General features: G+C 46.6%; 3 protein-coding genes across 4 annotated transcripts; 1 reads left to right on the top strand and 2 right to left on the bottom strand.

Annotated features, from left to right (window-relative positions):
* Positions 1 to 351: 351 nt before the first annotated feature.
* On the bottom strand, positions 352 to 2239 carry LOC120649670. Its single transcript, XM_039926529.1, has 2 exons — positions 2003 to 2239; positions 352 to 1906 (listed from the first exon to the last, which is right to left on the bottom strand). Exon 2 carries the CDS (start codon positions 1855 to 1857, stop codon positions 937 to 939), a length of 921 nt encoding a protein of 306 aa, XP_039782463.1. The 5' UTR covers positions 1858 to 1906; positions 2003 to 2239; the 3' UTR covers positions 352 to 936.
* Positions 2240 to 14245: 12006 nt separating this feature from the next.
* Positions 14246 to 15990, bottom strand: LOC120649669 (protein ALP1-like). Its single transcript, XM_039926528.1, has 3 exons — positions 15732 to 15990; positions 15415 to 15655; positions 14246 to 15323 (listed from the first exon to the last, which is right to left on the bottom strand). Exons 2-3 carry the CDS (start codon positions 15651 to 15653, stop codon positions 14246 to 14248), a joined length of 1317 nt encoding a protein of 438 aa, XP_039782462.1. The 5' UTR covers positions 15654 to 15655; positions 15732 to 15990.
* A 66-nt stretch (positions 15991 to 16056) lies between these two features.
* Positions 16057 to 20472, top strand: LOC120649668 (QWRF motif-containing protein 2-like). Of its 2 annotated transcripts, XM_039926525.1 has the most exons (6): positions 16113 to 17469; positions 18276 to 18395; positions 18985 to 19101; positions 19202 to 19291; positions 19808 to 19915; positions 20009 to 20472. In XM_039926525.1, exons 1-6 carry the CDS (start codon positions 16246 to 16248, stop codon positions 20072 to 20074), a joined length of 1725 nt encoding a protein of 574 aa, XP_039782459.1. In that variant the 5' UTR covers positions 16113 to 16245; the 3' UTR covers positions 20075 to 20472. The 2 variants fall into 2 exon arrangements, with proteins under 2 accessions (XP_039782461.1, XP_039782459.1); XM_039926527.1 differs by lacking the exons at positions 18276 to 18395; positions 18985 to 19101; positions 19202 to 19291; positions 19808 to 19915; positions 20009 to 20472 and adding an exon at positions 17833 to 18264 and having other exon boundaries at positions 16057 to 17469.
* Positions 20473 to 21958: the final 1486 nt, after the last annotated feature.

The raw sequence follows: 21958 nt of genomic DNA, 5'->3' as shown, positions 1-21958 counted from the left end.
ACGCAAATGGGGATCTTCTTGGTTGACAATCTATCCAGAAAATTTCACTTTTTGATTACTTGTTTTACATCAAAGGAAATCATCATGTTACAGTCAATCACTATGCCACTTCTCTAAGATAACGAAAACAAAACATGGTCTGGACAAGCAAATTGTCATAAGAACAAAGCATATATGATCCAACTAAAATTAGTCAACGCCGACATACATTGCTGAAAGAACAGGTGCAGTCTTTGAATAGAACCACATGCTGACAATAGAAGAATAAAAAGTCAGAACCAACATAAAAAATGTTACCAAATAAACATTGAGTAACTATCGAGCAGTTCATGGATACCAAGATGTATACTGTATTCAGGTGAACAAATTACATGAACTGTAATTCAATTAAATGCATGTTTAAGACATTATTTTGAAGTTGTTTAGCAAACATGCTTATATATTCAACAGGGAGATAACTTGTATCCTAATTGCAAGCAGCCATTGCCTTAATCTGAATACAATGTACAAGAGCAATGAGCCATTGAAGGCATCTCTTATGATCACTGCGAAAAATGATTCCAACTAAGTCGGAGAAAATGCTCTATTACAACATCACAACAAATCTCTAAAAGTACTATCAGAACATAGTTTTCATGCCAAGAACTGAGGGTATATATGTCAACGAGTTGCTGAGCTTGACCATGAGACAAGCCAATCCTATTGATTCTTCGATTTAGTACTGATGGCTATATATTCCCATGAAAGAATTTATGCTAAACTGTCAATAAAACAGCTCCCTTTGATCACTTGTTAGGCCTTGGCCTTTCTTGCTTGTGAGTACTGCAATACTCAGATTTTGTAGTCCTATTGTTGGTCTGCCGCTTCATTTACTTCACTGCCAGGAAACTGCATCTCCTTTTGATAAGTTCACCGACTATAACAGGGCAATCTGGCTCATTCTCCTCCAAATGACATTGTCTGTATCTTCTCGATTTGTGTGGGCCAGTTTGGACCAAGCGAGCGTGGATCAGCTTGAACAGCAACTGCAACATCTTGCAAGGTTGTACACTGACCCAGATTTTGTTGTTGCAAGCCATTCATTCTACCAGCAAACTTCTCATTGACCTTACCAATTCTTCTACTGCTGGCTCTCACCCTCGACAAATCCATGCATGGTTTAATCAACCTTCGCAAGAACTCGTCTAATCCACGATTCAAAGCATCAGCACCCTGCACCGTCACTCCCATGCCATCACTGTGCAACCTCCTCTGCAAACCCTCACACAAAGTAGCCGTATCCAGCAAATAGCCAGAATCATAGCACGACGCCTTTGGATCATCCATCCTCCTCCAGATCCTCAGACCACTGCTCCCTGCTACTGAGATCCCCAACGGAGCCGTTATCGGGCCCCGACTCTGAACGCATGGAGCAGACCTGACCTGCTCCACCTCCTCCCCATCCTCCACGGACACCACCTTCCCTACCGGCGCCCCCCGCTCCCTCGCCAGCTCACCGTCACCCGAATCCACGACAGCCCCCACATTCCCCACCACCGGCAGCGCGACGCCGACGCACTGCCCGCTCGGGGCGGTGGTCGTCCCCGACTGCCCCGTGACGGCCTGCCGGCTCGGCGGCGGCACCCCCGACAGCGCATTGCTGATGATCCCCCGGATGAGCGCGTTGTGCAGCGCGATGTTCTCCTTGCCGATGGTGGCGTAGCACAGCCTGTCGAACTCCACCTTGGTGAGCTTCAGATTCAGCAGCCTGGAGAGGTGCGCGAAGTACTTGCCGGCCTGCTGCCGGCCCAGGCGCTTCACCAGGCGCTGCTTGAGATCGGCGACGTCGACGCGCGCCATCTTGCGGCAGGTCGCCATCCCCCGCTCCCGGAATGCGGGCCCCGCGCAGCTCGCCCCGATCGGAACCCTAGCGATGCAAGCCCCGGGGTGCTCAGATCTAACCGAACCAGCAGGGTGGGGAACGAATTGGGGGAATGGAGAGCAAGGGGGAGACGGAACTTACTTGGAATCCTCGATCCGGCGGGGGAATTGGCCGCTAGGGTTTCGTCGTAGCTGCGCGGTCGGGAGGGGAGAGGGGAGGGGAGGGGGAACGAACTCGGCGGAGGGGAGGACCGGGTGTACGACGAGTCGGGGGCGACGCGGGGGAGGTTGGCGGGGAGGAGTGTCAGCGGGCGCGGGTGTATGGGTCGCGGTGCAGGAGGGAGGGGGCGAGCTGGGTGGCGTCTGGCTGGTGGCTGTTCCGAGCAACTCCAGTAGAGAGTGAGTAAATGGGTTTTTATATGAAAATTTAGTCGGTGGACATCAAAAATAAATCTCCAGCAGTAGAATAAATAAATGGACTTTTATTTTGATAAGACTTCCAAATTCCCCCCACCCCAATTAAATGGCCCTCTATTTGGGCTGCCAAATTTGGGCACCACCGTTTTCTCTTTTTTTTCCTTGATTCCTCAATCCCAATCCCTTTCGGCGGCGTGCGTCACGCGGTGGCCGCGGAGCGGAGGCAACGCGCGAAGGCCACGGAATGGCGGCGGCGGGCGTCGCGCGGAGGTCGCGGAGCAGCGGCGGCGCGCGTCGCGCGGTGGCCGTGGGGCAGCGGCGAGCGCGCGCGGAAGCCGCGGAACAGTGGTGGCGTGCGTCGCGTGGAGGTCGCGGAGCGGCGGCGGCGCACATCCCGCGGTGGCCGCGGGGCAGCGGCGAGCGCGCGTGGAGGTCGCGGAGGCAGCGCGCGGAGGAATGGCAGCGGCGTGCGTCCCGGCGCGCGCGGGAGGAGCAGCGACGCCCTGTCCGCCTGCTGCGGCACCGGCGAGGCCGAGCTCGCGGCGGCCGTCCGCCTCGCCGCCATGGCATGCCGCCGCCGGTGCGGATCCGGCCGCCCCGGCCATGGATCCGCAGCCCCGCCGCCGGTGGCCGTGGCTGCGGCTTTGCTCCGCCCGCCCCGCCGCGGCCCAGCTTCGCGCGCCGGGGAGGGTGGGGATGGGGACGCCGGCGAGGAAGGGCAGGGAGGGCGCGCGCGCCGGCGAGGGAGGGGATGGGGCGCCGCCGCCCCGCCGTGGCCTGTCGCGGTGACGCGCTCCTCCCGGACAACCTCCACCGCCGCCGCGGCGCTTCTCTTGGCCGCGCTGCTGCTGGTGCTTCCGCATTGGGCCGGCGCCGCCACGGACTCCGAGCGCCGGGCGCTGCTAGACATCAAGGCCGTCATCACCGCGGACCCGACCGGGGGTGCTCGTGACGTGGACGCCGTCAGGGGACCCCTGCACCTTTGTCCAGGGCGTGGCGCGGGCGCCGGAGAGGCGGCGGGCACGGGACGCGCTCGTGCGCGACCTCCTCGCCACGCGCGGCGGTGACGGGTCGAGGGCCGTGGAGGCGAGGCCGAGGTGGTCAGCCTCTGCTCCGAGTTCCTCAGCAGCGGGACGGACTCGACGGTGACCCTGCTGGAGTGGATCATGGCCGAGCTGGTCAACCACTTGGACGCGTAGGCCAAGGTGTACGAGGAGGTCAGATCCAAGGCAGAGATCAACGAAGGCGACCTCCAGGAGATGCCTTACCTCAAGGCCGTCGTGCTGGAGGGCCTGCGGTTGCACCCGCCGGGCCACTTCCTCCTCCCGCACGGCGTGCGGAGCGACGCCGGCATCGGCGGCTACCGAGTGCCCAGGGGCGCGGAGGTCAACTTCCTGGTCGCCGAGTTCGGCCGCGACGGGGCGGCATGGACGGTGCCGCTGGAGTTCCGGGCGGGGCGGTTCTTGGACGGCAGCGAGGGCTGCGACGTGGACATCATCGGGAGCAGGGAGATCAAGATGATGCCTTTCGGCGGCGGCGCGGAGGCACGGGTGGCGCGGGGAAGGGCACGGGCGAGTGGGAGAGGTTGGTGGGGTGCTGAGGGAATGACAGGTGGGGCCCAACCGTCTGTTGAAAAAATGGAAGCCCAATTTACTCGGTCTGTTGGAGTGGAAGTCCATATTTGGGTGAGTAAAATTTAGAAGTGGACTTTTAAATAGACTTTTGCTCACCCAAATTTAGCAGTTCCAGTAGAGTTGCTCTTACGCCGAGATGGAAACGGCAGCGGTCAACGGGCACGTGCGGATTTGTGGCGTGACAACTGACTGATAGCTGACGCCAGGCGAAACCTTGCGCTTGCGGTGTTCGAGCCTCTTCCGGTGCAATCACACTGTTCATGACTCCATCTTCACCTATGATGTCAAATCAGATGATTTTCCTAAGATAACATTTAATGTCTGGGATTTATTCAGAATGTACGACACATCGTAAGACCTCGGAAGTTGGAGCAAGATTTTATGTGTGCTCTAGCCTTCTTCTTGTGCCCCCAAACAGGTCCATAGTGTTCTTAATAACGAGAGGAGGATAATGGGGACTGCAAAAGGACGTAAGCTACTTTTTGAAGAATCAGCCAATTCGAAATTTGGTGATATGGATAAGAGTTCTTGTAGTGTGTCGGTACGTTGTTGGAAAGATTCCTGATGTGACGCAGTAGTTTTTTTTTCTTCTTTACGGGCGTGACGTAAGCAGTTCATTTAGTACGTGTTTGTGCGAGTAACCGGAAGCCAGCATGACAACACCGATATTACTAACAGCCTTAGTTTCTGTACGAAAAGCCCAATGGACAATTTGGTCTGATCTTAAATAAATTGGGCCGAACTAGGACCAGCTGAGTAAACTTTTACGGGCCCAGCTGAGTATTTGTTGTCCGACTCCGTTTGTGCCCATGAATTGAGCCCAAAAATCCGGGTGTTGTCCGATTGCTGAAATACACACCAGACATTCAGTACTCAGACATCAGAGTCTCAAAACCAGAACAGCGCCCCTGTCGGCTGGACGAAAAACTTGTAACTCGCTAGCTCGCTCGACTCGCTCGTTAATGACTTGGCTCAAGCTCGGCTGGTTTAATAACGAGCCAGCTCGGTTTATAGCGAGCCAGCTCGAGCTGGCTCGCGATCTGCTCGCGAGCCATAACAAGCCAAGTTAAATCTCAAGCCAACAATTAAAATTGGATCGCCCCATATAGTCACACATCTCTTGGCAGCTCGGGCCAACCCAATTGTGTAACCCTAACCCCTTATACAGTAGACCACACCACCACCATCCACGGTCCACCAGGCAGTCAGAGCAAGTCACAGTTTTGACTCTGTTTCGCTTTTGTGGTTTGGCTCGCGAGCCAAACAAGCTGGCTCAAGCTTTTTAGCGAGCCGAGCCGAGCTGGTCTGTTGGCTCGTTTGTATAACGAGCCGAGTCGAGCCACCTCATTAATGAGGCGAGCTCTAACGAGCTAGCTGCATATCCAGCCCTACCCTTGTGTAGGATACGGTTCCAAACAGTTTCCTCCTCCTAAACTTAGCCGTACGGCACAACAGCGAGTCGGTGATGTCCTGTCAGACTCAGAGTGTCAGTATGTAGAATATATATGACACCCGTGGAGCCAGCTCTTTTTTGCTTGCCACTGTGAAAAAAGGCACTTGCATTATTTCGCAGAGAGAGCCAGCCAGCCTAATCGTGATGGCAATGGCATCTCGAGAGCCGTCGTTACAGCCTATCGTTGCTCACCGGATGATGCATTGCTTCGGCTTCACACTGGACGGGCCAAAAGGGCCAGATTAATCAATGATGGCAGGCACGTGAACAGTGATGCTGATGCACAAAGTCTCGCAAGGAAAAGGGATGGACCGGCCGGGGCGGAGGAGCTTCCTTCTCAAGCAACGCCTAGCGAAGAAGAAAGACGCTCTAGCTTGCTTCACGGTGCGCGCATCATTTGAATTTCTGGGAGGAGATCGATCGATTGATCAGCCACTAATTGGATCATAATGCGTGTCATTTTCAGTAGGGTCAGTGAATCCTAGGTTTAGGCAATTATTATTACTCGCTATATTAGATGTTGGGTTACGTGAGAGTGCGTGTAGCGGTGTAGGTACGTGTGCCGACATGAAACTTCCAGCTTCGTAAGCTCCTGTGCTGCCGCCGGGAACAACCGGCCAACGGCCAGCGGACCAACGGGCGCGGCCACGTGGACGACCAGATCGTAGCGCACCGGCACCGCCGGCATGCGCGGCGGCGCCTGGGTTCGGGGCTTTTCGGTGGCGCGTGCCGGCCGGGATACAGCCATCATCCAGGGGCCCCGGCGTAACGTACGGCGGCCGACCCAGCCGCGCGCTGTGCCGTGCAGATTCCCGGCCGGGGGGGGGGGGGGGGGGGGGGGGGGTACCGGGTCCTACGTGACAGCGGAGCGTGGCAGTCCCACCACATATGGATCGCAGCTCAGGTAGCGGCGGCCCCACGCACGTCGCAGCTAGCTCGATCGCTTTGGGCTTTACGTGACTGATCAATAAACAATAATGTCATTAATGGAGAATTACTTGCTCCGTTAACAGAGACGTCTAACGGTCTCGTGTTCGTGTACGGTTGCTTAGCCTGTCAATGCACAGTTGCACGCGCGTGCGCGCGGTATCTCGTGACTTGTCAGTCGACTTCTGCTGTTCCATGAAGCGGACGCCATTGCGCCAATGTGACACGAATAGGCAAACCCACGGAAAAATGGGATTATTTAATTGTTTTTTCATACGTCAGATTACGGGTGATGAGTGATACTCCCTCCTGTTCGAATGGTAAGTTATTCCAATTTTCTTAGAGAGTCAAACTAATTTTATGATTGATCAAAATTATAGAATAAATTATAAAAATTGCACCGAATAGATATACTACGAAAGTATGTTTAATAAAGAATCTGACAATACTTATTTGGTGTCGTAAGTGTTAGTAATTTACTCCTATGTATAAATTTGGTCAAATTTTAAATGATGCTTTGGCTCTTCAAAAAAATTGGAATAACTTAAATTTTTTTTGAGCATGGAATAACTTAAAATTTAGAACAGAGGGAGTACCAACTATCAATGCTCGATGCTGAACGTGCATAACATATGCCAAGTGAATGCCACACGAATTTAAAGCAAAGCATTTTGGGTTGTGTTTTCGGAGCTATATATATTATATGCGGCCGAAAGATGGAACTCTGGAGTTGAAATTGATTATATTAGTCACGTGGACCAAAGTTGCCAAAATAAATTTGCAATGTACACCTGAATTGAAGTGTGCGGGTGGTGAGTATATACTACATAGAGACAGATTAAATAAAGGGTAAGAATCATGCATGCATCAAAAAATAAACCTTAAATATCTTTTTCGTACTGGGATATATGGAGAAAATCTGAAAGTAATGCAACTAAATTAAACAGCGCAAAACACATGCCATATTTTATCCTATCTTGAATAGACTTTGCTCTATATTCAATATATGCATCAAATGTCAGATTGGGTGGTTAAGTTAAAACCGAATTCGATTTAATTTTGTGCAATTGCTCCGTGACATTAGCAAGAATACTGGTTTATTATCCCCAGTACACAAACCCTCGTAATTATGGTGTTCTAAATGGACGCTATAATTAATGTTCTATTTATATCAATATACTTACTCCCAAGCTATAGAAATAGTAGGTGGCAGAAATAATAAAAGAACAAGCTGCGAGACGGCGAGAGCCTCGCAACTATGCACAAGAAACGGACGAGACAGGATCTGGCGACCAAGTTGACTCCGTGTGTCATTCTTGAACACAACAAACGAATTTTTTGAGACTAATTACTCCATAGTTGGACAATAATTGCCAAATAAAATTGAAATGTGCTACAGCAACTTTTTCGCAAACTTTACACGAACTAAACACACCCAAGACATATCACCAATAAATTAGCTGCACGCCAGAGGGCATTAATAACTATCAAAGTTTGCCTCGATACGGTTTTAAGGCCCTATTTAGTTCCTAAAAATTTTTCTACAATACACGACACATCGAATGTTTAGACACATGCATGAAATATTAATTATAGTTAAAAAATAACTAATTACACAGTCTATGATTAGCACGAGATGAATCTTTTAAACCTAATTAGTCTATAATTAAATATTATTTATTAAGTAACAGTAAAATGTACTAAGTACCAAAATCAACAACTTTTTACCAACTAAATAAGGCCTAAAAAGATTAGAGTTGCTGCACTAGCTAGGCGCACTCGACTGTTCTTGTCAGGTTATTACGCGGAGGAACTGTGCCGGCATCTTGTATGCATGCATGCACGCATGCTCGACACCTGCGTCCGGCCGCTGCTACGCACCCTCTGTTTCATTATTCGCCAGTAAATCCACTGTTGCCTGTTGACGCACACGTTGTGCTGTCGCCTCTCTTAGCAGTTAACAGTAACCTGACAAGATTTATGTCCCATTTGTAGATACCACACGTGACAGTTGGTTCATATATGGATCTACTACTCGCGTCTGCATCACAATGTTACTGAAAGTAGAACGTACTCCTAAGTATATCACGGAGTTGCTACTAATTACTTCTTAAGAGGATTTTTTTTTTCTTGCACGCATGAATTTTGCCCGGAGCATATACCCTAGTTTTAAGTAGTACTAGAAACCTGGCGCGGCTTTGCCGCGCCCTCCGGTGAGGTGAGCCAGTGTTATAAGGTGGGAAAACATTAAGCATCATAATACTATTTCACTTTTGTTCCAGATTAGATCGAGCTTTCTAACGGGGAAGGAATTTCTATGTAAGTTCAAGACGATGGGAAGCTGTGATAAAGTTGCGATCTTGCAGAAGGCAAAGAGTTTGTGAGATTTATAGAATTGCATGATGGATCGATTTGGGATGGGATCTGGAAAAGTCTAGAGATTTAATCCTTGACCAACGGAAGATCTCGTGTTCCAGCCGGCCGGCGACGTGGCTGGTCTTGTATTCTATTTTGGCCTGATCACAGGGTTAAGTTCCTAGAGATGCAGAAGGGTAAGGATCTCTAGCTATCTTGCTGGAGTAGCACTGCGTGAGTTCAAGAAGCTTCGGGAAACTAACCTATGCGCTAGTTTTTGTCCAGCCGTTTGATCAGAATCGAATGGATCATATTTGTCGTAGGCGTGGCGCAATGGACATGCCCGTTGTATTACTGAAGTTGATGGTTATTTCAGCCAAAGATAAATTTTGCATACTCGTAATTATTGTTTGAGCTATTGCTTTGTGTACCATAAAAGTGTTTTTTCCCCTTTGTAATTAGGTATATGAACACGATTAATGTTATCTGAATTATGTAGTATATTAGTGGTATTTATTTATTTTAACTGGAAATTATCATTTACCGGTGATTATATATGTCAACTTTATTTTTTTTGTTCTCTATATATTTTGAGGGATAAATTGTCTTGCTTTTATTATATAAGTACCATTTTTTTTGCTTTGAGATATATGCATTATGTTTATTGGTTATGTTTGTTGTGGTTGAAGAATGGTGGTAAATATGTGTTAAGGTGGGAAAGCGGAGTTAGTATTAAGCTATCATATTTGCCCAATAGAAATATAGGCAAAAGTGTACAATTAAAAAAATTATAGTAAAACATACTCTATTATGGATCCAACGCATAGATATATTCTTGAGAATTCCGAAACAATTTGATTTTCTATTTTATGATTTTCTGTGATTTGCTGCGCAATTTCAAAGTTTGAGCAAATTTATTCGTAATTGAAAAAGAATAATAGATAAGGCAAACCAGTTTTGGGCCGAATTCGGCCCACTGAGGCCCACGGAGCGAGTGGCAAGCCAGCCCAAGAAGGTTTGGATGGCGGGTTGTATTTCTGAAAAATTCGAGGTTTTTTTTAAAAAAGAATTGAGAGAGGACGTTGGACTACGGGTTGATTTCGGAAAAAGTTGAGGGTTTTTTTGCAAAATTTTCTGAGAGAAGAGGTTGGACTGCGGGTTGATTTATGTAAAGTCCGAGGATTTTTTTGCAAAATGACCGGGAAACGGAAGATCCAGACCGTTCGCCCGTCCGATCGGACGGCCGGGAAAAGCGGGAAACGTGGCCACGCTCACGGGCCGGGAAATTGGCCAAGATTCGTAGGTAAAGATTTGTCCATTTGCATTGTTGACTACCGAGGCAAGATAGTATCTAAAAACTTCAATTTTCCTAGGTTGCTTAGGCAAGATATAGTATCTATCCAAATCTTAAATCTTGAATTATTTTTTCCTAGGGGAGGGCGTGGAGGTAAAGGCACAAAGCTCCAAATGGCCAATCACGCAGCGGATAAATTAGTAGCCCGAGCACAGTTCCCCTCCCCGCGCTTTGTTTAGAGCCTCGGAGCCCGACTCCCCTCGCGCCGGCGCGTCGGGGGACATGATGGTGTCCGTGTCAGCTCGCCCTCCTAGCGACGCCGTCTCCACGCCGTCGTCGCGTAACCAATCGCCGCGGGGCAGCTCGAGCCGGCCACATGAGCGTCTTCGCTGCGCGGGGGCGTCTCTTCAAGCCGGAGCACATGCCGTGGTGAGCCCACGGCGAGGAAAGCGTAACAGGGACGCGAGAAATCCTCCGGGTTGACGACGCCGGCGGCCAGGCCCAGCCGCCCTGACTCCCTGAGCAAGCAGCAGCAGCTAGTTCCGCCGCCCCACCGGGCCACCAGGGCCGCCAGCAGAGGACACCGGCCCTTTATTCGGGCAATTCTATTTATCGCGCGTGGCTGCCAGCCATCGCGTCGCAGAAGCCGAGAAACGCAGAAGTCGCTACGGAGTTCCGCTGTGTTGTTCGGCTGTTCCGTACGCTGGACGTGGCATCGATTTTTTCTTTCTTTTTATCCGGCTCATCCAATACTATTTCACTTTCTATTAGGTCGGTCCATATTAATTCAACACATGTTCTCGTATCAATTCGTCAGCTACTCAGTTCTCGATTTTCTACCCAGGAGGTGATATGGAATTTGCAGGCCTCATTTTACCATTATTTTAATTTTGTTAATAGATTAGGATGGACCAATGACACGTAAGATTCTCGTTTCTTTCTTCTAATCCTAATTTTACTTCTTTAATTTGATTTAGGAGTTGTTTGGTTTCAGGGACTAAACTTTAGACCATGTCACATAAAAAAGAATCTTGATATTTATTAGTATTAAATGAAGTTTGATTGTAAAACTAACTTTAGAATTCTGGGCTAAACTGCGAGAAGAATCTAATGAGGTATTTAATTTATAATTAATGAATTATTACTGTAGCATTACTGTAGCAAATCATAGATTAATTAGGCTCATTAGATTCGTATCACAAATTAGCACTCATCTGTCAAAAAAATTTATAAACAAATTTTATTTGGTACTCCTAAACAGTAAGATTTCTTTTGATGTGATAGGGGCTAAAAAACTGATGGAAACAAACATAGTCTTAGCTTTTGCCTTCGTGCATTAGGTACGGGGCGTTTATTCATCGCGCGTGCTTTTTGCGCGCCGCTACGTCGCCGGAGGCTTTCCCCCTATTCTATTGTACAATCTGTTTAGCGTCTTGAAGTGTTAAACAACATTTAGAATTCTGGAACATTTTAAAGTGTTTATAACATTTACTCGGAACTTTTTCAAATGTTCTAATGTTTCTGTACAATTCTGAAATGTTTTACAAACATATATGAAATGTTTCGAAACAATTTGAAATATTATCCAAACAAACCTAAAATATTTTTTAATCATTCAAAACATTATGAAGTGTTTAACACTATTTATTGGAAACTTTTCATGTTCCCAAACAAATCAGCATGTTCCGGAACACTCTGAAATGTTCCAAAAGAAAGTCCTCAATGTTTCAGAACTTTTTCCAAATGTTCTAATGTTCCAGTACAATTCTGAAATGTTTCTCCAAACATATATGCAATATTTTACAACCATATTTGAAATATTTTGAAACAATCTGAAATATTTCTAAACAAACCTAAAAATATTTTTTAATCATTCAAAACATTATAAAGTGTTTAACACTATTTATTGGATACTTTTCATGCAAACACTGACAGCCTATTCGGCTGATCTGAAATGGCTGGGCTGGAGATAACCAGCTCCAGCCAGCGCCAACCAGGGCCAGACCGGCTGATTCTGCAACCATTCATCATCTTCTGCAGGCACACGCAAGCTAAGCCAACCATTTATACAGTAACACTTTTGAAAAAAGTTCAGGAACACTTTTGAAAACTTTCCGGAACACTATAGAAATGTTCCGGAACTTTATGAATTGTTTCGGATTACTTTTGAAAATATTCTGACAGACTTTTTGAAAATCATATTGACGTTCCGGAACAATGTTCCAAAACACTTGTGACAATGAAACATTATAGAAATATTCCAAAACTCTTTTGAAAATAATGCAGAACACTTTTTGAATTGTTCCGGAACACAGTTTGAAATGTCCCGAAACACTTTTGAGAACCATCTTAATGTTTCGGAACAATGTTCCTGAGCACTTTTTTGAATTGTTCCGGAACACTTTTGAAAAATATTTGGGAACACTTTTGAAAATGTTCCAGAATTTTTTTGAAAATTGTCTTAATATTTCGAAACAATGTTCCAAAACACTTGTGACAATGTTCCGGAACACTATAGAAATGTTCAAGAATACTTTTGAAAATATTGCGAAACACTTTTAAAATTTTTTGAAACACTTTTGAAAATGTTTAGGAACACTTTTGAAAATGTTCCGGAACACTATAGAAATGTTCTGGAACGTTTTGAATTGTTTCGGAACACTTTTGAAAATATTCCGAAACACTATTTGAAAACCATCTTAATGTTCCGGAACAATGTTCCTTAGCACTTTTTTGAATTGTTCCGGAACACTTTTGAAAAACATTCGGGAACACTTTTGAAAATATTCCATAATATTTTTGAAAATCATCTTAATGTTTCGGAACAATATTCCAAAACACTATAAAAATGTTCCAGAATACTTTTTGGAAAATGTTTCCCAAAAGAGTTCCGGTCTCAATGTTCTTTCGGATCTCTTTTGAAAATACTGCGGAACACTTTTTGAAATATTTCTGAACACTTTTGAGAACCGTCTTAATGTTCCGGAATAATGTTCCTAAGCACTTTTTTGAATTGTTCCGGAACACTTTTGAAAAATGTTCGGGAACACTTTTGAAAATATTTCAGAACATTTTTGAAAATCGTCTTAATGTTTCCGAACAATGTTCCAAAACACTTGTGACAATGTTTCGGAACACTATAGAAATGTTCCCGAACACTATTGAAAATATTGCGAAATACTTTTGAAATATTTCAGAACACTTTTGAAAATGCTCAGGAACACTTTTGAAAATGTTCCGGAACACTAAATAAATGTTCCGGAACTTTATAAATTGTTTCGGAACACTTTTGAAAATATTCTGGAACACTTTTTGAAAACCGTCTTAATGTTCCGGAACAATATTCCGAAACACTTGTGACAATGTTCCGGAGCACACTTTTGAAAATGTTCCGGAACAATTTGGAATGTTCCAGAACACTTTTTAAAATGTTTCGGAATACTTTTGAAATGTTTCCGGAACACTTTTGAAAAAGAAACACTTTTGAGAACTGTCTTAATGTTCTGGAACAATATAGAAATGTTCCGGAACTCTTTTGAAAATACTGCGGAACAATTTTTGAAATGTTCCGGAGCATTTTTGAAATTGTTCCTAAACGCTTTTGAAATGTTCCGGAACACTTTTTAAAAAACCGCGGCATTATGAAAACAAATATATCTGTAAAGTATTAAACAATTAAAATTGTTTACAAAATACCCTTAAACAATTTGAACTGTTATCGAAACATTAGGAAAATAAAATTTCCAGAACATTTACAAAATACCCTTAAACAATTTCGCTTCATTGGATATAGTGCAATGAAGCGATCAATTTGAAGCGCATCCCCATGACAAAACAAAAGAATTTTGAACCGTGAAAACAACTCAGAAGTACAGAACATTTCCAAACAATTTTTATCAGAACATTTCCCAATAAATACCACTTCTGAAGCAAATGACAGGCTTAACATCCAACTAGCTTAATGGGCTGGGCCCCAGCTTCTGTTGCCGCTCGCGCCATGCTGACGCGCGCGCGCCGCGCGCCTGCCCGCTGCCCGCCTATGCTTCTGCGATGCTGTCGCCGGAAGTCGCTTAGGCTAACTCCAACGGAGTGAGCCATCTCCATTTTAGGTTCTGGAATGGCACTGTAGCGGTATCTATCGGCCTCCAACGGCGTACCCATATATGGTACCTATTTTGGAGCCCCTGCACACGGTCACCTACTTTTGCCTCACCTTCCGCATCGAACCCAACACTGTGCGGGCGCAGCGGACCAACAACCTCCTCCTGGAGACCTCGACGCAGAGGCAACGAGCGGCGCTTCACTTCAGCTTGAATTCGATTTAGGTGCAAATGGACCTGACATGGAACCATATAGTCCCCACATGTGCTCAACAAGGTCTGCTTTGAGGTTTCTAGCTGCTTCTTTGTCTTGAATCTCTGAAAGAGCATCCATAAACTCCTCAATGCTTGCATTGGACCTCACTGATGCTATTGGGGGGTTTGCAGCTCCTGGCCATTCTGATGTATGAACCATAGGAAGAACCAGATCACGCTCATCCTCTATTACCATGTTGTGAAGTATGACACATGCAATCATTATAGAATTGAGGGTCCTCCTGCTCCATAACCTAGCTGGCGCATGCAATATCTTCCACTTAGCTTGGAGAACCCCAAATGCTCGTTCTACATCTTTACGGCATGCTTCCTGCTGACTTGCAAACACCTTCTGCTTGTTGCTAATTGGAACGCTAATGCTTTTCACAAAGGTAGCCCACTCAGGATAGATCCCATCCGCCAAATAATATCCAAGGTTATAGGTATTTCCATTGACACTGAAATCAACTGGAGGTGCCCTCCCATTTGCTACATCGTCGAAAATAGGTGAACGTTTCACAACAGTTATGTCATTGTGAGACCCCGGTAGCCCAAAGTATGCATGCCATATCCTGAGGTCTTTCGTGGCAACCGCTTCGAGAATTATGGTTGGCTTCCCCTTGTGGCCCTTATACATGCCAGCCAAAGCAGTTGGGCACCTCTCCCACTCCCAATGCATGCAATCGATACTTCCTATCATTCCGGGAAAACCCCGAGCCTCATTGGTTGCTAGGATATGTTTCAATTCAGTTTCATTTGGAGGTCTAAGATATTCTGGTCCATACACTGCTATGACTGTCTTAACAAACTCTGTCAAGCACTCAAATATTGTAGACTCACCCATACGAATTCCATCATCGTTAGCATCAGCTATTGAACCATAACCCGGCATTTTTAAAGCAACCGTGCACTTCTGTTTTGGGGAGAATCCTAGCTTACCTGTTGCATCCCTTTTCTGTTTGAATTTATCATTTGCCAACACCATATCATCCACAATCCTCAGAAATAGACTCTTGCGCATACGGAACCTATAGAACATTTCCAGAAATTAGCAACTACAATTTACGATTAACATCAGGCACTATTCAGAAAAACCATTTTTACTTTGGACACAATTACCTTCTACGGAATATTTCCTCGTTGTAGAGTGGCCTCAGACCAAAATAGTCGTTGTTCAGTCGTATGTCTCCACCGATGCGGTCACGATCCTTTGTTTCATGCCCAGGAACAGAGCCTCCCCATTTCCTCTTCTTCCCCAACGTCTGAACAACTGCTGCTGCAGCGATGAGCTCCTGCTGCTTCCGCGATGAAGCCGCGGCCGACCCACACATTGAAAGCTTCGTATACCATGCCGCCATGCCTACAGATCTTCAATCGATCAAATCGAATCAAATACTAGGTTCAATCAAAGCACAGCAAGGCCCAATCATGCTTACCGGTTTGCTCAACTCGTAGGTCGCAGTTCCCCGCAAGAAGGACAGCTGAAACCCATGGAGTCTGCACAACGCGGGAGCCGAGATGAAGGCGGGAGAATGGAGGCGAAAAGGGAACTTTTCCTCTTCTTCCCGCGAAGGAACTGTCGGCACCCTTTTTAGGTTCTCTGTTGGAGACGGTACTAGATGGGCCTTGTCCATCGGCAGGCCAGGATACCCATTTCAGGTTTTGGGTGCCCAAAAATGCATGCCATGGTTGGAGTTAGCCTTAAAGCGACATATAGACGCCCCCCTTTATTCCGCCCGCTTTTCCCCTTTTGCCCTTGCGACGGAACGGAACGGGTCATCATCCCCTTCGCCCATGTTTCACTTGGCTCCCACTCCCCTTCCGCTGCCGTGCGGTGCGGCGTCGGCTCCGCACCCCCTCCCCCCCATCTTGAAACGAAACGAAACCCCTCCCTCCCTCAAACCCCAGAGGCCCAAAAACCACCGGGAGATTCCGCGAGATCTGAGCGCCATGGTGGCCGCCGGGGCAGCAGCGGCCGCGCCCCGGCTCAACCCGTCGCCGTCCCCGCACCGCCGCCGCGCGTCCTCCGCGCTCTCCCCGGCCAAGTCCAACGCCAACGCCGGCGACGCGCGGCCCAAGCCCAAGGCCAAGGCCGTCTCGTCCCGCTACCTCCTCGCGCCCTCCTCTAGGTCCACATCCACCTCCACCTCGACCTCGACCTCCACCACCACCACCACCACCTCCTCGAGCTCCAACTCCACCTCGACCTCGGCCTCCACGCCCTCCCGCCGCTTCGCGTCGCCGCTGCCGAGGCGCTCGGTCTCCGTCGACCGCCCGCGCCCGGGACCCGCGGCCAATGCTGCCGTCGGGGAGGCCGGGGGGCCCAATGCGGGCGTGGCTTCGGCGGCGGGGGCCATCACGCCGGAGAGGAGGCGGCCTGCTATGGGGACAGTGCCGGAGAGGGGGAAGGGGTTTGAGGCGGGGCATAGCCACCACAGATGGCCAATGTCGGCGAGGTTCTCGCAGGGGTTTGAGGGAAATCCGCTTACCAAAAGCTTGGATTGCTCTTTGCGCAAGAGGGACGCGGCTGTCCTTGCTGCTGTCCGGTCGTTGCGGCAGTCCATGGTGTTTGAGGAGGGGGTTCGGCGTTCCTCGTTCGATGGTGGGGACTACCTGATGTCGTCTGACACAGAGAGTGTGTCGTCTGGGAGCAATTCAGGGTCTCAGGATGCAAGCATTGGCATTTCCCATAGAGCACGCCCGTCGCCTAAGGGGATGGGTGTGCCAGCACGGTTCTTGCAGGATGCTGCCGCCAGCAGGTCGCAACGATTTGCAGATCCAGGCACGCCATACCTGCCGTATACCTCTGGGTTGGCTGCATCTCCCAGGACAGCGCCTGTCAAGAAATCACTGTTAAATGGCTTTGTTTCATCCCCTCTGAACAGACCAATCAGGCAATCTTCACCAAGTAAGCTTACAGGTAATCCATCGAGGAGGATGTCAAGCCCATCACGGGCGAGAAACTCTGTGGGGTCAGGCACTTCATCATGGGATCATCAGGGAAGAAGTTCATCTGGTTATGGTTTGGATGGTGAAGTAAGGAGGAGGTGGCATGGGGGTAGCAAAGTTGACTGTGAGCACCTATTGAGAATTTTGTCCAATCGACATTTGCAGTGGCGGTGTGTGAACGCACAGGCTGATGCTGCACTTGCTGCACAGAAACTTACTGCAGAGGTGAGTATGTATGTTCATTTACAAAACACTTACTATTGAATTAAAATTTGTGAATTTGTTTCGCCTGTATAATTAACATAAACTGTTGTACAGTCTTAGAATTCAGTAGTATGTGGTCATGGGCTCATGGCTGTAGATTTGGATTTTATAACTTGCTTGATTTATTCAATTTAACATTCATCAATGATTTGTGCAACATGTAACTGATTAAATTTAATGGGTACCTTTTGATTCGCTTATTATTTTCAAAATCAAATTTGTGCAGTGTGCACATTTTGGTTGTAACTACCTTGTCTTTTCTGCCATAGTTTATGTTATCCTAATCTTATATTCATTGAAGTTTTTTTAATCCCTTGGGAGTAGCTTCTTCAATAAAGGCAAACCAGGCAATCTAAGCATATCAGATTGAAAGCGAAGAGTTGTTGTCACACAAGCACACACAGAAAAAAATTATAACAGTTGGAAAAACAAAAGAGAACCAGGACAGCTTTGACAACGACATGCCTTTATGTTGGAGCTGTAAACAAAACTGATATCGATAGGATCTGTTCAAGGTGTATCAGATGGAATGCTGAATATATCTCATGTTCTTTATGTTTTAGAATGGGTGTTTGTATTCTGCACCCGTTCATAACCAAATGGAAGCCTGTCTGTGATTTTTATTTATTGAAAGTACTAAGCAGTTATTTTAATGAAAAATATTTCTAGTCAAAATTATCAATTTAAGTAGATTGTTTTATATAGCTAATGCTGCTTTTCTATCTTAATACTTCTCAATAACCCTTCTTCTTTGACCTTTTCACCAGAAATACTTATCCGATGCATGGATTACTACCCTAGGGATGCGTAAATCTGTTGCTCTTAAGAGGTTCCAGCTACAGTTATACCGAAACAATTGGAAACTCATGACAGTTCTAAAGGGACAGGTAATAACCAGTTATTTAGTTTTCACGCAAGATTGCTAGGCAGTTCACTGCCTTATTATTGTCTCAACACGACCATTTTTTTCGTTAAACTCTAAAAGCTTTGCTTTCTGATAGTTCATCTGATTATCTTGAATTACCCTCCATGTCTTGCTTCCACTGACCAGCCTGCCAGACATTGTTAGTAAGAGAACATTTTGCCAAAAGGAAAAAAATTCTCCGAAAAAATCATGACCAGTTAGTTATAGGCACAAGGCCATTGCCCATCTGAATACATATTTCAAATATCTACACAATCGCTCTACCGAACCTTCTCATTCATGTAATTGTAGGATCATGTAATCGCAGGCTGGCCGTTTTGATGTTTATTTCCTCTACTCAATAGATTACACATGGCCCCTTCCTACGAACAACTGTAAAGTTAAAAAGTGACTAAGACCAGCTCACCAGCATGCAGACTCTGTAGTGGCGCCCTTAGATATAACTGTAAGATATTAGTAAACAGATTTTGGCCAGTCATATCTTAGCCTGGTAGTAATTCACATTTCACCTTTGCCTTGTCTAAAATTCTAATGAAAATTGCATGATACAGATGGCATATCTTGAGGAATGGTCTATACTAGAGAGGGACTATGCAGATTCTTTATCTGGAATTGTGGATGCTCTTACTGCCAGCATTTTGTGCCTCCCTGTTACTGATGGAGCAAAGGTTGTAAATAGCATTACCATTATACAAAATTGTTTGCACATGTTCCCTTCTGTTCTGTGTATTAAAGCTCAAGTTCTTCTTTGCTACTTTGTATTTGCAGGCTGATATCCAAGATGTGAAAAATGCCGTTGGCTCTGCTGTTGATATCATGCAAACAATAGGAAGTTCAATATGTACTTTATTGGATAAGGTACTGTGTACATTAAATTACTTTCCTGTTCCATTTGCTGTCACTATTTGCTTGTCCACCACTACATTATTTTTAGTTTATGGCTCGGGGCCCTGGCGTATAGAGAAGAATTAGCACCCTGTATAATAAGGCTTTCCAACTTGGCAACTTGTCTGATTCATGATGGATAGTTAAATTGATTGAGACTTTAATCTGATCCCAGCCAGCCGTTTCCTAGATCAGACGTCTTTAAAAACCTCCCAAGTTTCTCAAGCATAAGAATTTCTCTTCTTGAGGGTCTTTGTACTTGTGTAGGAAAAGTGCATCCATATGTATTTCCAAGTTGGGTTGAATTGAAGATCCTACAACAGAACTCATTTCACGGTTCCAATCATCTTAATAATCAACTTTGCAATAACCATACCAAAAATATGTACTATTTTTAGGCATGCACAAAAGCACAGCAATTCTTACATTTGGTAAAACATTTTTTTTCTGTGATGCTGTATTTATGTTTTGTTTGACTGGTGAAAGCAGCTGGCTGGAACAAGTATTTTGGTCTCTGACCTTTCCAAAGTTGCTATCCATGAGCGCACTCTAATGGAGCAGTCCAGAGAATTGCTGTCCACACTTGCAACAATGCATGTAAGTACTGAGATCCACCTGCATTGGGTCAGAGCCCAATGCATATTATATATCATTTCTAATGTGCGTATCTCAACTATTTTGCTGAAACAGGTCAAATACTGTAGCCTACAAGGGCAGAGAGTACAGACAACTGACAAGAGGTCCATGCATTCTTAGCAATGTCACTATAACCCCACTAACGGAAGAATGTAGGTGCAATTGCAAAATTCTGGTGGTGGCTTGGATGGTGCCCACTAAGCAATCTGACTCTGAAGATGCTATCTAGTCTAGTTCCAGCGGTCTATATATGGTCCTCTAGTTCTGAGTGCTGAGTTGATGTATGCTAGAAAGAGCAGAAGTGCAGAACAGATGGAATGCAATGTATATAGATGTATCTCATTTTGTTGGTTTTAGCTGAGGATTAGGTCAGATGCTAACTAGCTAGATTGGGCTCGTTTTGTTCATCAGATGACTAATGACCACCAGGGCAATGCAATATAACTTCTAGCAGTACACTAGCTTGTTCGCCTTCGAAAGAAACAGATGTTGACTTTGGAGTATCATGGCTTCTTGTTGCCGATCCAACTGGTGGCTCCACTGTGTATGGATGTCGGTTGCTCTCTTGTGATGTTCCAACTGCGAATGATATACCATGATTGTTACATTGTTCGGCTTCGAAAAAGCAGATCGTGAATTTGGAGCAGCATGTCTCATTAACCAAATGATAGGGTTTGTAACTTTGTTCGTCGGTTCCTCCATGATGAATCCAAGTCCATTGGCATCCACGTTGAGACAAGATCTGTCCCCCGGGTCTCCGTGGTGCTTCGAAGGTTCCAAAAAATGAGGCCTCCCACCCCGTAAACACAAAATTTTGCGAAAGAATCTTGCTAATTTGAAGTACTAAATGAAGTCTATTTACAAAATTTTTTGCATGGATGGGCTGTAAATCGCGAGACGAATCTAATGAGTCTACCTAATTCATGATTTGCAACAGTGATGCTACAGCAGCCATCCGCTAATTATTAATTAAGCATGGATTAATTAGTATCATTAGATTCGTCTCGCGATTTACAACCCATCTGTGTAAAAAATTTTATAAATAGACTCCATTTAGTACTTCAAATTAGTAAGATTCCGTCGCAAAAATTTACAAGGCACCGAACTAAACACGGCCTGAATTACTACTCGGCTCCAAAATCCAGACACAGCTGTTACTGCGACAGCGCGCGTGGCCATAGATCAGATCCAGAGTTTGCTTCACAATCTGCGCAAATTACCCATGGCGCGGTGGTCGGTGGTGGTCGAGGAATGACCAGGATGGGTTTCAGTGAAAGCACAGCAGATCACGACGCGATGGCAAGTGATGCGCACGAAGGGAAGGGGGAGCAGACACGACACGAGCGCTGAAAGCGAGGGGGTGACATGAACCGGGGCGCTTCACTGCAGTCACGGGCACGCTCTAGAGGCGGGGCAGCCATCATTGCTGTTGCAGAGCGCGGCCGACGGGCTCCCAGGTCACCGCTGCCTGGGCCTCGGACCTCCCGCAACACGCGCTGCGACCACGACGCTATGGCGGAAACGGCGCCCCCATTGCAGGAGAAGAGCCGCGGCTGACACAAGATGAATCATTGTGGTCGATTAGCTTGCTGGTAGCGCCTCTTGATCTTGCTACAGCGCCTTCCGGTACCGTGTCTCCTCTCCATGTGATAAATCTGGAGATGTTGAAGCTGAAGCAATGGATTCCTCTTAGTGGCTGTGTTGACACAGTATTGCGCCAAACACACTCGAATGCGCTAGATCGCGTGACGATCGTCAAGACGATCAACACCAGCAAAACCCTGAGCAGGCCGGTTTGACCGGTGCCGCCGACCTGTCTGACCGGTGCAGGCAGGGCTTCACGAAAGCCTAGAACGGCGAGCTCGGGAAGGACCCCGTCGGAGCTCGTCACGCTAGGGTTGCTCTGAGATCGGCAGGCCACTCAGAACGTCTTCAAACGCCGTCGAGACGAGAGAAGAAAGCAATTAGGGTTTGGAAAAGGTTAGGGTTTGAAAGACAAAAAGT

The sequence above is a fragment of the Panicum virgatum genome, chromosome 9K (assembly GCF_016808335.1).
Source record: "Panicum virgatum strain AP13 chromosome 9K, P.virgatum_v5, whole genome shotgun sequence".
Taxonomy (NCBI): domain Eukaryota; kingdom Viridiplantae; phylum Streptophyta; class Magnoliopsida; order Poales; family Poaceae; genus Panicum; species Panicum virgatum.
This window is presented reverse-complemented; position numbering and strand designations above follow the sequence as displayed.

Excerpts from the sequence above, each read along its gene's own strand:
- LOC120649670 (XM_039926529.1), bottom strand. The coding sequence starts at position 1,857 with ATGGCGACCTGCCGCAAGATGGCGCGCGTCGACGTCGCCGATCTCAAG.
- LOC120649669 (XM_039926528.1), bottom strand. The coding sequence starts at position 15,653 with ATGGCGGCATGGTATACGAAGCTTTCAATGTGTGGGTCGGCCGCGGCT. Across the intron at positions 15,324-15,414 it reads GAGGAAATATTCCGTAGAAG|GTTCCGTATGCGCAAGAGTC; the intron begins GTAATTGTGTCC and ends AATGTTCTATAG.
- LOC120649668 (XM_039926525.1), top strand. The coding sequence starts at position 16,246 with ATGGTGGCCGCCGGGGCAGCAGCGGCCGCGCCCCGGCTCAACCCGTCG. Across the intron at positions 18,396-18,984 it reads TGACAGTTCTAAAGGGACAG|ATGGCATATCTTGAGGAATG; the intron begins GTAATAACCAGT and ends TGCATGATACAG. Across the intron at positions 19,292-19,807 it reads TATGTACTTTATTGGATAAG|CTGGCTGGAACAAGTATTTT; the intron begins GTACTGTGTACA and ends TGGTGAAAGCAG.